Source organism: Panthera uncia, chromosome C2 (assembly GCF_023721935.1).
Source record: "Panthera uncia isolate 11264 chromosome C2, Puncia_PCG_1.0, whole genome shotgun sequence".
In the NCBI taxonomy this organism is placed as follows: domain Eukaryota; kingdom Metazoa; phylum Chordata; class Mammalia; order Carnivora; family Felidae; genus Panthera; species Panthera uncia.
The window spans coordinates 15,410,794-15,423,926 of NC_064810.1; the positions used below are offsets into that span (position 1 = coordinate 15,410,794).

The window sequence follows — 13,133 nt, forward strand, 5'->3', positions numbered from 1 at the left end:
AGGAGCAAAATCGCCCACGCTTTTTTTCCACACCCTTAAGAATTGCTTCTATTTCACTGTAAAATTCTCTCAACTTCATGCTTGAAATTTTTCATAAAAGTTGGGAAAAAATACATTTAATGACATTGGAAAATGCCCACAAACCACCAAGTAAAAGATGACGCCATGAAAACACATGTACTAATCTTATTTGGGGGGGGGGGGGGGAGTGCGAGTTATTAATACCAGTGAATATCAGCGTTTACCAAAAAATCTTGAGATTTCTAAAAATAAATAACATCACAAAGAAAAAAGTGCAATACTGACATTTAGATTGTGAAGAAAAATCTAAAAATTACTCTCAGGGTGGAGTCGCCTTCAAACTACCCTTTTATTAGCCGAGATAAAGTTCTATGCATGTACATGACATTTCCTAAGGTCGTCAGCCACAACCACCATCCAGGCTCACCTCTCCCTAATGCCTTGCCATTCAGGGGCCAACAGCATCCCTATTGTGTGGGAAGATGTTAGGAACGCAGAACAGGGGGCCCTATATCTACGTACCGAAACCCAAGCTACATTAAACCGAATGATTCCTACACAGGCTTGAATTTGAGGAGCGTTAGTTACTTTAATAGACCATTCCTTGACCCAGGAAACAGTGCTCATACTTCTCCGTGACAGTGGCAGCAGCTGGCAAATCCCCATAGGGTAGAATAAGAAGAACTCTATGACTGAGAACAGAGCGGAGCCAAGAATCCCAGCCACCCAGCAGGTGCCAGGACAAACCGGCCAGCATCACTGGGCTTCCGGGGCGCGCGGCCCCGAGCGCGCGCATGCGCCAAGCCGGGCGGGTGTCTTCTCACTTCCCGTAGGCCGCCCCGCTGGAGTTTGTGGGCTTCGGATTGCCTAGCTCTGGAATTCTGAGGCTCCTTCTGGATGAGACCTGAGCTGTTCGTGCAGCCAGAAAATCCGGGGTTCCAGCACGGAGGGGATCCAGCGCTCCAGGTGAGGTTTCCGTCTACTGCCACCCAGCCGCACCTGGGGTTTCCCATGTTGCGGGCCTGTCTTACCCTAAGGCAACTTGGCGACGTAGTGGCACCGCCTTCCAGCGGGCTACACGCTGCTCATTGGTTAAAGCAATTCCTGACACCGCCCACAGCCGGGACCACCCCCCCCCCCCCCCCCCACCGCGGCCCCCCCCCCCCCCCCCTTTCCATCCTGGCCACTACCCCCCGTGCCGGTCAGGTGTTAGGGGCGACGGCGCCTGCGCACAGGGCTTCGGTTACGGGCTCCAGCCGCTTGCCCAGTGTCTGGTCCTGTGCAGCCTGGCCCCCATCCCCTCTGTAAAATAAAAATCTGCGAGGAAAAAAGAATGACTCCACTTAGGAAACTCAAGTTTTATTCTACGTTTGTACAGCATTCATTGAAATCTTGAGTCAGAAAATTCTCTTCAAGATTTTTTTGTTTGTTTGCATTGAAATCTCATCTACGGAAATAAGTTTGACAAGTAAATTATATATTTGTGACATCACTCCCAGAGTTGTCCGCACACGGGTCTCAAACTTCTTTGCTGGTTCCATTTCATCTTCCAGACCTCCAGACTCTGTGGGACTTTCTCCCAACTTCACTCACTCCCTGAGTGACCAAACAAACATGCCTTTATTGTATGTTGGTTACTCCCAAAATTACATCTCCACCTGGATACCTCATAAAGTGCATAATTACATCCAACTGTCTGCTGAACATCTCTACTGAATAGGTGTCTTAATAGGCACTTCATTCCATATTTTCTTTTTTTAATGTATTGTTAGAGAATTTTTTATTTTTATTTTTTTAATGTTTATTTATTTTTGAGAGAGAGGGTGTGTGTGCGAGGGGGGAATGGCAGACAGAGGGAGAAAGACAATCCCAAGCAAACTCCATGCTGTCCACACAGAGCCCCACACGGGACTGGAACTCACAGACCATGAGATCATGAGCAGAAATCAAGAGTCAGCTGCTTAACCAACTGAGCCACCCATCAAACTCAGGACTGTGAGATCATGACCTGAGCAGAAATCACAAATCACAGGCTTAACTGACTGAGCCATCAAGGCACCCCCATTCCATAGTATTTCTAAAACCAGGCTTCAAGTTTCCACCATTTTCCCTACCTAAATAAATGCCAAATCCATTCTTCCAATCTCTTAATGCTTTAGATTCATTCTTCAGTCCCTCCCAGTCTCTTCCTTGTGGTCACCTTTAGCAGAGGAGTGGTCCCTGACTACCCTGTGTACAGTTGAAAAACCCTCTCCTCCCTCCTACCCACTTGTTCCTTATCCCCTTCATCTTCTTCAGTCTTTATCAGATTAGGGGTGGGGCGCCTGGGTGGCTCAGTCGGTTAAGTGTCTGACCTCGGCTCAGGTCATGATCTCACGGTTCGTGGGTTCGAGCCCCACGTCAGGCTCTGTGCTGACAGCTCGGAGCCTGGAGCCTGCTTCTGATTCTGATTCTGTGTCTCCATCTCTCTCTGCCCCTCTCCTGCTCATGCTGTCTCTCTCTGTTTCTCAAAAATAAATAAATGTAGAAAAAAAATTAAAAAAAAAAAAACAACAGATTAGGGGTGCCTGGGTGGCTCAGTCAGTTAAACATCTGGTTCTGACACACAGGTCATGATCTCACAGTTGGGTTCCTGAGTTCGAGCCCCATGTTGGGCTCTGCACTGACAGCACAGAGCCTGCTTAGGATTATCTGTCTCCCTCTCTCTCAGCCTCTCCCCTCCGTGCACTCTCTTTCCTCTCTCTCTGTCTCTCTCAAAAATAAACATTTAAAAAATAAAACAGACTAGAAAAGATATTCATCGAATTCCAGTGAGGTCAGGGATTTTAAATACTTACATGAATATTTTTTTTAATAACAGAGCAAATCCTTAAGGTAGCATGTCAAATGGAAATAGGGTATAAAATTATACGAAGTCACTAGTAAAGGAAACATTGTGTTTAAGGGAGGGAGAAGTGTTTGCTGCTGTAACAGTTTTTGAAAAGGCCTAAAGATGGTGAGTAGCGCTGGTAATATTTAAACTACTTAAATTGGGGTGGTTTGAGGACAAACCAGGGATTCCTGATCTGTGTAGAAGGTCTAGGGGAAAAAAAATGTTCTGGGGTCAAATAGGTTTGGGACACTCAGTATCCTAAACTTCTTAGAAATTCACAATGCATATTGGAATGTAACAATAAAGACCGAGATGCCACACACAAAAAGTGTGCCCATATAATTTACTTTCCAAACGGGGTTATTTTTGTCTAAGATAAATGCTAAACTAAGTTGGTACAACGGCATGACTCATGGTCACCCTAAAGAAGCTTGTTAAACTTTGTGTCATTCAGCATTTCCAGAACTTATTTAAGCCCAAAATGCTTTGTGTAATTTTTTTTTCCCCAGCATGGCAGTGACACCCTGATAAACCATGTTTTAATGACTTTAAGTTGAAAAAGCATTGGGATTAGGAATGATGTGTTGGCATGATTTATACTCTGATCTGTGGAGACAGCCCATTGTGTGCAAGAGTGCCTCAAATTTTCCTGATTCCTATCCAGTTAATCCTAATGAACTTAACACCCCACCACATTTAGTCATTCTCATAATCCTTGAAGTGTCTGTGACAGAACCCATTACTGTTACTGATCTGCCACCTGTGAGTAATTGACATTTCTCTTTAAGTAGAACTTTTTTATTCTTTAAAAGCACCATACAGTGAACTAGCTCAATTGTCAACCAAATACCATTTTCTGATATTAAAGAAATGATCAGTTATATTGGATGGAATAAAGAAGATTTGAATAACGGAAGAGACATGTTGCTAGAGGGCTTGATAATGGATCATCCAAGGCACCTTCGTGACCTGGATCCCCTCTACATGTGCTGGTGTTTTGTGCTACCAGTCTGTGAAACTAACAGCCCGATCACGAACTGGGATGAATTCACTCCACTAAGTAGCTGTCAGGGTCTTGGGCTAGTTTGCCATCAACCGAGGGAAACCTAACACAGCCGGACCCCTCCTCTCAGACTGCAACTCTCTCACTCAATCACAAACTAGGTGAACATTTCTCTGTTAGATAGTCGGTACTCTCTTGAGTGTCTTCATAGACCTCTGGTAGACACTGCATACAATACGTATAATGACAGTTCAGAGCATGAGTTGATGGAGGCAGAGTCCAGGTAAGAGAAGTCAAGGTTCTAGAGGGAAATAGATACACACTCAACTTTGAAATTTTGAAGAGACCGCTTAATGAAGGGGCTGTTTACAGAGGTGTGGCCAGGTTTAAAGAAACGCTTACTATCCCGAGGCCTGAAAGGTCTGCTGGCACTGAGGAAGAAGGACTGCCCACAAAAGCTGTGGTCTTAAGGAGTCATAGCCATTGTTAGAATCCCACCCAAACAGGAAAGGGGTAGTGAAGAAGTGCCCTAGCCTCTTTCTCCTGCCATCCTCCTCCTTTCTAACAGGGCATTAGCTGAACCTAACCATAAGAAAAGCAGAAAAGTTGAATGGTATAGGCTGCAGAAGTCAGTTTTTCAGAGTCCAGAGCAGGGAAAAGAAGGACCAAGCATGTGTTTAGGGGACAAACAAAAAGTAGCTAGCACAAGAGAAAATTGTCCAAATGATGAGCCCCTAACCAGGCCTTGGTGGTCAGGGTTGTGAGGAAGGGACAGGTTCAGGCCCATACCAATTTAATTGTGCTTTCCTGCCTCACAGACCTTTCTTCTCTCCCCACTATGTCTCCTTCTCCACTGGTCTCAGCCTCTCTTCAGGGTTCGACTCAGATCCTGTCTCCTTCCTTAAATCTTTCCTGATAGCCCATTTCATTGATCATGCACTCCTCTTAATCCCCACGATAATGCCTATACTGGTCATTTAACGCTTAGCCTTTTTATCTTCATTGTTATATATCTTCTTAGATAATACGTCCTGATCCTCAAACTAAAAAGAAAATCCCAGGAAGGAATGAAGGATGAAGCTCTACATATAGTAGTTACTCAATAAACGTTTATCAGAGGTGAGAAGAATTCCATGAAGACAGACAGGATTAACCAAGATAATGGTGTTTGATTTCACAGAGTAAATTCTCTTGGAGAAGGTAAGCCATGTTTCCTTTGCAGCAGTGGGACTGAGCTCTGTTTTTCTTTTCAGATATGTAATCTTTCTTTTTTTCTGAATTCAGAAGCACTAAATAGTAATCCTAAAACTTCAAACAATACAGAAACCTACAAATCAGTCCTTCCCTTCTTCCCTCCACCCACATTTATCCAACTGTTCATAGTTTGGTAAATTCTCTTTCTGACTTTGTTCATGTATGTGTAATGATATAACAAGAATAGTAAGACCATAATTGTTTATATCCTTCTACAATCTACTTTTTTTAGGTAACCATGTATCATGAACATCAGTGTTAATATACATTTTTTTAATGATCTCATGATTTTCTACTATTTAGATACATATTTATTTAACTGATCTATTGTTGAACACTTAGGTCATTTCTGATTTATTGTAAATAATAAGCAGTGAACATCCTTACAAAAAACTTTTTTTTAATATAATGTCTGATTTTTTTCCATAGGTCAGCTTCACAGAATTGGAATATTTAGACCAGTTTTTCCTATAGCAACTTTTTCTTCTGTGACACTTACCCCACATTAACCACCTTTGTGTGTGTGTGTGTGTGTGTGTGTGTGTGTGAACACATGCCAATTTGATAAGTTAAAATTATCATGTTGGGGTGACTTCCACTTTTGGTACAACATAATAGGTATACTTTTCCTAAGTTGTCCTGCTAAATACAACTAGGAATCTTGAACATTATTTCTAAAGGAAACACAAAAGAAGTGGAGAAGAAGGCAGATCAACTAGGGACCTTGGGACCCAAGGAAAGACACAGTGGTAACTTCCTTCGGTATTCTTTTTTGCCTCAAATATCCCAGACTTGATTAAAGAAGCAGCAAACCAGAAATACCAAGGGTACAGACCAAAAAAGAATTTTAAAGCCCCCAAAAAGCCTGCTCTCTCTAAAGTACCAAGAAAGGTGCAGCCAAGCAAGATGGAAAACATTTAGATAGTTAAATGCTCTACACCAAGCAAATAGCACAGAAAATACTGTAGCCTCTACCTGACCCACACCAGCAAAAGGAGCCTTGATTCCATCGTCACTGAGCTATAATAAGCACTCAGTGCCCACTCCTTGTCAGGATGGTACCAAAAACAATCTGATTAGGGACCCAGGACTTTCCTCCCTGCCTGGTGATAAGAAGGACCTTACCACAGTTTTGGTGTTAGACCTGTATCACATCCATGTCAGACCACATGAGGAGCCTGTACTTCCACTCTCATGCAGTGATAACAAGGCATCTCTCCTTCACCCAGCTGCAGTGATGTCCAAAAGGCCTAGTGGGGAGTCCAGACTTTCACCACCGCCTCTCAGTAACAAAGGATCCCCTCAACATGGTGTTAGCAGAGGCCACATGGGTAGCAATAAGCAGGCACTCCCACCCCTCCTAGCCATAAGTCCCCCATTTTTTTACCCTCCTTTCTGGAGCAGTATCAGAAAAAGTATGCTAAAATGGAAGATTTGAGTAGTGTTCAGTCTCACAATACCTAAAATGTCCAGATTTCAATAAAAAAATCACTCACATACCAAAAACAAGGAAAATCTCAAGCTAGGTGAAAAAGACAAAAAATAGATGTCAATGCCAGGATAACAGAGATGGTAGAATTACCTGACAAAGATTTTAAAACACCCATCATAAGTCTGCCTAGCTGGCTTAGTTGGAGGAGCATGGGACTCTTGATCTCGGGGTCATGAGTTCAAGCCCAATAGTGGGTATAGAGATTACTTACATACATACATACATATATACATACGTACATACATAAATCTTAAAAAATAAACGAAACACCTATCATTAAAATTTTTCAGTGACAATTACACACTTCAAGCAAAAAAAGCAGGGGGTGGTGCAGCTGGATGGCTCAGTTATTTGAGCGTCTGACTCTTGATTTCAGCCCAGGTCATGATCTCACAGTTAATGAGATCGAGCCCTGAATCAGGCTCTGTACTGTCAGTGCACAGAGCCTGCTCAAGATTCTCTTCCTCCCTCTCTCTCTGCTCCTCCCCCCCTTCTCTCTCTCAAAATAAGTAAACAAGAGTCTCAGTAAAGACATAGAAGATATAAAGAAGAACCAAATGAAAATGTTAGAGCTCACAAATGCAATAACCAAAATTAAAGACACAGTAGATAGACTCAACAACAGAAGGAAGGAGACAGAGGAAAGGATCATTTAACTGGAAAACACAATAATAGAAATTATACAATCTAAACAATGGAGTGAAATAGGCCAAAAATAAATGAACAAACAATTTTAAGAACATGTGGGACTATAACAAAAGATCTAACATGTCATTCCAAAAGGAGAGGACAGAGCTGAAAAAGTACTTGAAGAAATGATGGCTGAAAATTTCCAAAATTTGTCAAAAAGCATAAACAGATTCAAGAAATTGAATGAATGTCAAGCACAAAGAACTCAAAGAAATTCAAATCAAGACATCATAGTCAAACTTCTGAAAACTAAAGACAAAGAAAAGGTCTTGAAAGCAAGCAAGACATGAACCTTAGCTATAAGGTTCAAATAAGAGAATATTTCTTGCCAGAAACTGGGGGCCAAAATAAAGAGGCATAATATTTTTCAAGTGCTGAAAGTAAAGAATTGTCAACCTAGAATACCACATCCAGTGAAAATATCCTCAGGAATGAAGGGTAAATCAAGACAATTCTAACATAAAGGAAAACTAAGAGAATTTGTCACCAGCAGACCTACCCTAAAAAAATGGCTCAAGTAAGTTCTCTATATGGAAAAGAAACAAAAAAAGAATTATTATGGAGGAAATGTCATGAAAAAGGCAACAGTATGGTCAAATAAAATGGGTTTCCCTTCTGTTGAGTTTTCTAAATTATACTTGGTGGCTGGAGCAAAAAGTATAACACTCTTGTGGTTCTAAATGTATACAGAAGAAAATTTTAAGGTCGTTATATTACAAATGGGGGAAGGTAAAGGAACATAAAGTAACATAAAGTGTCTGCACATCAAACTGCTAAAATAAGACACTGTTGATGTTTTACGGGTGTGTGTGTGTGTGATGTTTTATATAGGTGTGTGTAGAATAACCACTAAAAGAGTTATAAAAAGAAATGCAAAAACATTATACATTAACCAAAATGGAATTCCAAAATATCTTCAAGCTACAAAAGGCAGGGAAAAGAAAACAAAGAAATGAAAAATATAGAAAGCAAACAGAAAATAAAATAGTTGACTTAAGCCTTAACATATCAGTAATTGTATTAAATGTAAATTGTCTAAATACAGTAATTAAAAGGCAGAGATTTGCCCCCCTCACCCCCACACAAACCCATACTTACAAAGAATTATCTGGTCTGAAATATCAATAGTTCCAAGATTGAGAAATCCTAAACTAGAATCTAGTTAAGTCTAGACTCTAGACTTTCAACAAATTCATGTTTTCTAGCTGCTTTCTAAGGTACTTAGTGCTGGTTCCTGAGCCTTCCTAAAGTTCTGCAACTTCCCTACCCACCTGACCAAGCAGCTAATAGAGGAAAGAAAGCTGAAATCTAAATTACAACTCACTTGCCACTTTCCACCTTTCAAAATTTTGTTAATAGCTTTTGTTATTCCCTTTCCCTTTGTCTTTGAGAATTTATCCTTTTACTCTCATTTTAATGGGGTCACAGAGAAAGGGAAATATTTATACAAGGCTCATCCTCCGTGTTTTATCAGAAGTCCCCACACTTTTTTGGGAAAATGCAATTAAAATTATCTTTTAAAAAATCCAACTTGGGGGTGCCTGGGTGGCTCAGTCAGTTTAATGTCCGACTTTGGCTCAGGTCATGATCTCACGGTTTGTGGGTTCGAGCCCCAGGTTAGGCTCTGCGCTGACAGTGTGGAGCCTGCTTGGGATTCTCTCTCTCTCCCTCTCTCTGCCCCTACCCCACTTGCACTTTCTCTCTCTCTCTCTCTCTCTCTCTCTTTCTCAAAATAAATAACTAAACATTTTTTAAAAATCCTACTTGATTAGCATCTCAGTAACCTTTATAAGCCTGGAATGAGGAAGACTTCTCTAACAAAGATTCAACATCCAGAAGCTATGAAAGCAAAAGTTGATGAATATGCCTACTTAAAAACTCATGAGTGGTACACACAGACACAAACAAAATACCACAAAAAAAGACTATTAGAATTTTCTTAGGGTTGCCTGGCTTGCTCAGAAGAGTGTGCCACTCTTGATCTCAGGGTCGTGAGTTCAAGCCCCATGTTGGGGATAGAGATTACTTAAATAAATCAAAAAAAGAATTCTTTGTTTTTAAACAGGAGAGGGGTTACTATGTAAAAACTTAAGCTTTAGTATGGCAACTTTTGGAAGACAACTTGGCAATATCTGCCAAAATTTTAAATGTTGTACCTATTGCTCCAGCAAGCCACCTCTACAAACTTACCCTTGAGTACACAGTATTAACAGTTTGCCAAACTGTATATCTAAAAAGAACTTCTATTGTAGAAGTGTTCATAACAGCAAAAGTGTGGAAACAACCCAAGTGCCCATCAATAGGTAAAGAATGCAATAAATCATGACATGTCTGCATGATTCAGTCTGACAGTCAACCACTAGAAAGAATGAGACAAACCCCTATGTACTGACTGTGAATAGATCTGCAACATATATTTGGAGGGGAAGAAGTGGGGGGAGGGGGAAGATATGTATATGTGATCCCTGTGGGTATACTTTGATTATATATCTCACTTTTTACATACATTTAAACTTTATACCACCATCTATTTTCTATAGAGGTATATATGTCATGCCTAAAATGTTTTGTTTCTGAAATACCAAAACTCTTTGTCTTGGACGGGAGACTTAGGCAGATAGAGGAAGAGATCACCAGCAGAAACTGTATCTTCATTTTTCAACCTTCTACCATTGGACTTTTTTACCTTGTCCTTTTTTTTGTTTTTTGTTTGTTTGTTTGTTTAATGTTAGTAGGGGTTACTTGCACTGTGGATTATTAGCATTTATTTTCTCTTCTTCACAGTCTTCTGCTTTTTAAAAACCAGTAAACACTAATATTAAGAGAAAAATATTTACCATCTACATAACTAACTCTACTCTATTCATTCTAGGTTTCCAAAGTAACCAGTCATAGCCTCTCTCCTGGCTATATCATTGATATGACTTTTGACTACATAATTAGTTTACTTCAAGGAAATTGCTCATTGTGGTAGCTCAAGATGCCAGATCAACTATCTAGATACAGAGGAATTTGGTGCCTGGTTATTATTAGAGTTTTATGGCTTTCACTGGACTGGCCTATGGTTTGGATCCTTAGTATATTACATCTGTTTAAATTTCATGTTTTATGAAGAAATCAAATACGCTTTCAATAAGTACCTCTGTTGATCTATTAAGTTCTCCCAAGATTGTATTTATAAATTATCTCTCTTATCCTCACCTCCTTAGAACTTTACAGATATCCAAAAATGATTGATACTGAACAGGCAGAGGCCCAGCTCTCTGAGCTAGACCTGCTCGCCAGTATGTTCCCTGGTGAAAACGAGCTCATAGTGAATGACCAGCTGGCTTTAGCAGAAGTGAAAGATTGTATTGAAAAGAGGACAATGGATGGACGATCTTCAAAAGTTTACTTTACTATCAATATGAACCTGGACATATCTGAGGAAGAAATGGTAATTCAGTTTGCTTTTGGAAGAACTAAAATATATCAAGACTTAAAACAGCACTTAGGACATGTTCTTCCTTTTTTATCAGGTGATGTTTTCTCTGGCCTGTATTCTTCCCTTTAAATACCCTGAAGTTCTGCCTGAAATTACTGTCAGGTATGTTACAGAAATTGGCCAACATTAGACTTCAAATTTGTCTGAAAATGAAAGCAATTCTTAAGTTTGTTTTATGTTGCAAGAAAATTGATTTAGTTTTTGTATTCCATATCTTTTCCATCAGATCAGTATCACTAAGCAGATCTCAGCAGACTCAGCTGAACACAGATCTAACTGCATACCTGCAAAAGAACTGTCTCGGAGATGTCTGTATATTGAATGCCACAGAGTGGGTTAGAGACCATGCTTCTGGCTATATCAGCAGAGACACCACACCTTGCCCTGCTCCAGGAAGTACAGTCCAGCTAGTTGATCTCATTCTCACAAGACTGTGGATCTATAGCCATCACATCTACAACAAATGCAAAAGAAAGAATATTCTAGAGTGGGCAAAGGAGCTTTCCCTCTCTGGATTTAGCATGCCTGGGAAACCTGGTGTTGTCTGTGTGGAAGGCCCACAAAGTGCCTGTGAAGAATTCTGGTCAAGGTTTGCTTTCACAAATTTTGTATGCTGGGTCAATAATTTTAGTAGTAAACAGGATACTAGAGATGAGGGAATTAGTATATCCCTGGGATTGTACCTTATGGGGATTCAGTCTCAAGTCAGTGGATAAGACAGAATTTACATATGGTTGGCATCACCCCCCTTCCCTGACACAGTGCACATAGGAGATGTTCTATAAATAACTGTTGAATTGAGCCGCTGCCCAATATGCTATGATCCCCTCCAGTTCCATTCATCTGATTCTTCTTACTGATGTGACAAACTGTGCATACCTATGAAACAAAGCGATTTCTAATCTTCTCATTTCTGTACTGACTTCCTAAATGAATTTCTAACACGTCCTCTTGAGAATCTGAGAGCAGTTTCCACATTTCTAAAATGTTGATATGAGGCGGTAGCAATAAATGAGTTTGGGGATAGGATGGTGACCAGCATCATATTTGATTAAAACAAATCCCTGTGAGATAAAAGTAGGTTTCTTTACTTCCAGGAAGAGGCATTGCTAAGTCTGTTATATAACTTGTATTTTCAGTGCTCTAGAAGGCAAAACAAATTCTCAGTATTTCTACTTTGAAACTTTCTTTTCAGACTCAGAAAATTAAACTGGAAGAGAATTTTAATTCGCCATCGAGAAGACATTCCTTTTGATGGTGCAAATGACAAAATTGAAAGAGAAAGAAAATTTTCATGTTTTGAAGAAAAAGTATTCAGCGTGAATGGAGCCCGAGGAAACCATATGGATTTCGGTCAGCTGTATCAGTTTTTAAATTCCAAAGGTTGTGCAGATGTTTTCCAGATGTTCTTTGGTGTGGAAGGACAATGACTGAGCAGAGGAGTAGTTGAAAGTATTTTGTCACTGTTGGCCTTTCGACTTTTCCCCCCACTGTCTCTTGAAAGATGAAGTAATTCTTTTTTAGCCCCCTTCCAGAATGTTAGGGGGGAAAAAAGAGGGAAAAAAGGTAGTATAGCTGAAATGTATCTGTTAAAAAGAATGTCATAACTGAAAGGAGAACTGTTTTAAGTATAATCTTAAAATCGTTGATAGAAAGTTCTTGACATAGAAATTACCCATTTTGAAAGAGAAATTAATTACACCAGAGGGAGAGGCAGGTCCAGCTTGCCATCTGCTCCCACCTGTGCCCCCAGCCCTGCTTCCACTAAGAACCTGGAAAAGCTAGATGTTCACTCTCCCAGCCTCTCTTCCGCTAGGGGTGGTCTCAACACACGGCTTTGGGTGGGGAACTACTGGGGAAACTTCTGCTTTCCTGGTCAAAAGCGCAGATGCAGCGAGGGCACCTCTTCTTCCCCTTCCTGCCACAGACACTACAGAAAAGGCTGAAGCTGCAGTAGGGCAGGAAGGGCCAAGAAAACCACAGAGATGCCCGTCCCCACGTTGTTGAGCTGCCGATCCAACACCAGCCCCTGCCTATCTCTAGACAGCTTGTTATGAAATAAAACCAGTTTCATTTCATTTTCTGTGCCTGTTACTAGCAGCTGAAAGCCAGATTGCCAAGTAGACTTTTCCCAAAGTCTTAGTTTTGCATCTATCCAGCCATTTGATACAAAAACAGGTGGAAGTTTTTCTTGAACAGAGTTGGCAGTTCCTCTCTATTTTGGTATACTTCCCTTGTCCCTGTCCCTGGGCTCGCCTCACAGAAGGCTGAGGCACCAGAGCTCAAACTTTTCAACAGATTTCAACAACTCATCAGA

General features: G+C 40.7%; 1 protein-coding gene across 1 annotated transcript; it reads left to right on the top strand.

Moving 5' to 3' along the window:
- The first annotated feature begins 524 nt into the window (after nt 1-524).
- RWDD2B (RWD domain containing 2B) lies at nt 525-12,894 on the top strand. The gene is made up of 6 exons (XM_049627962.1): nt 525-987; nt 4,918-5,096; nt 10,542-10,768; nt 10,851-10,918; nt 11,043-11,405; nt 12,012-12,894. Exons 3-6 carry the CDS (start codon nt 10,562-10,564, stop codon nt 12,244-12,246), a joined length of 873 nt encoding a protein of 290 aa, XP_049483919.1. The 5' UTR covers nt 525-987; nt 4,918-5,096; nt 10,542-10,561; the 3' UTR covers nt 12,247-12,894.
- The last annotated feature ends 239 nt before the right edge of the window (nt 12,895-13,133 follow it).

Coding starts and splice junctions, on each gene's coding strand:
- RWDD2B (XM_049627962.1), top strand. CDS start 10,562: ATGATTGATACTGAACAGGCAGAGGCCCAGCTCTCTGAGCTAGACCTG. Junction 10,919..11,042: donor CTGCCTGAAATTACTGTCAG/GTATGTTACAGA, acceptor CTTTTCCATCAG/ATCAGTATCACTAAGCAGAT. Junction 11,406..12,011: donor TGTGAAGAATTCTGGTCAAG/GTTTGCTTTCAC, acceptor CTTTCTTTTCAG/ACTCAGAAAATTAAACTGGA.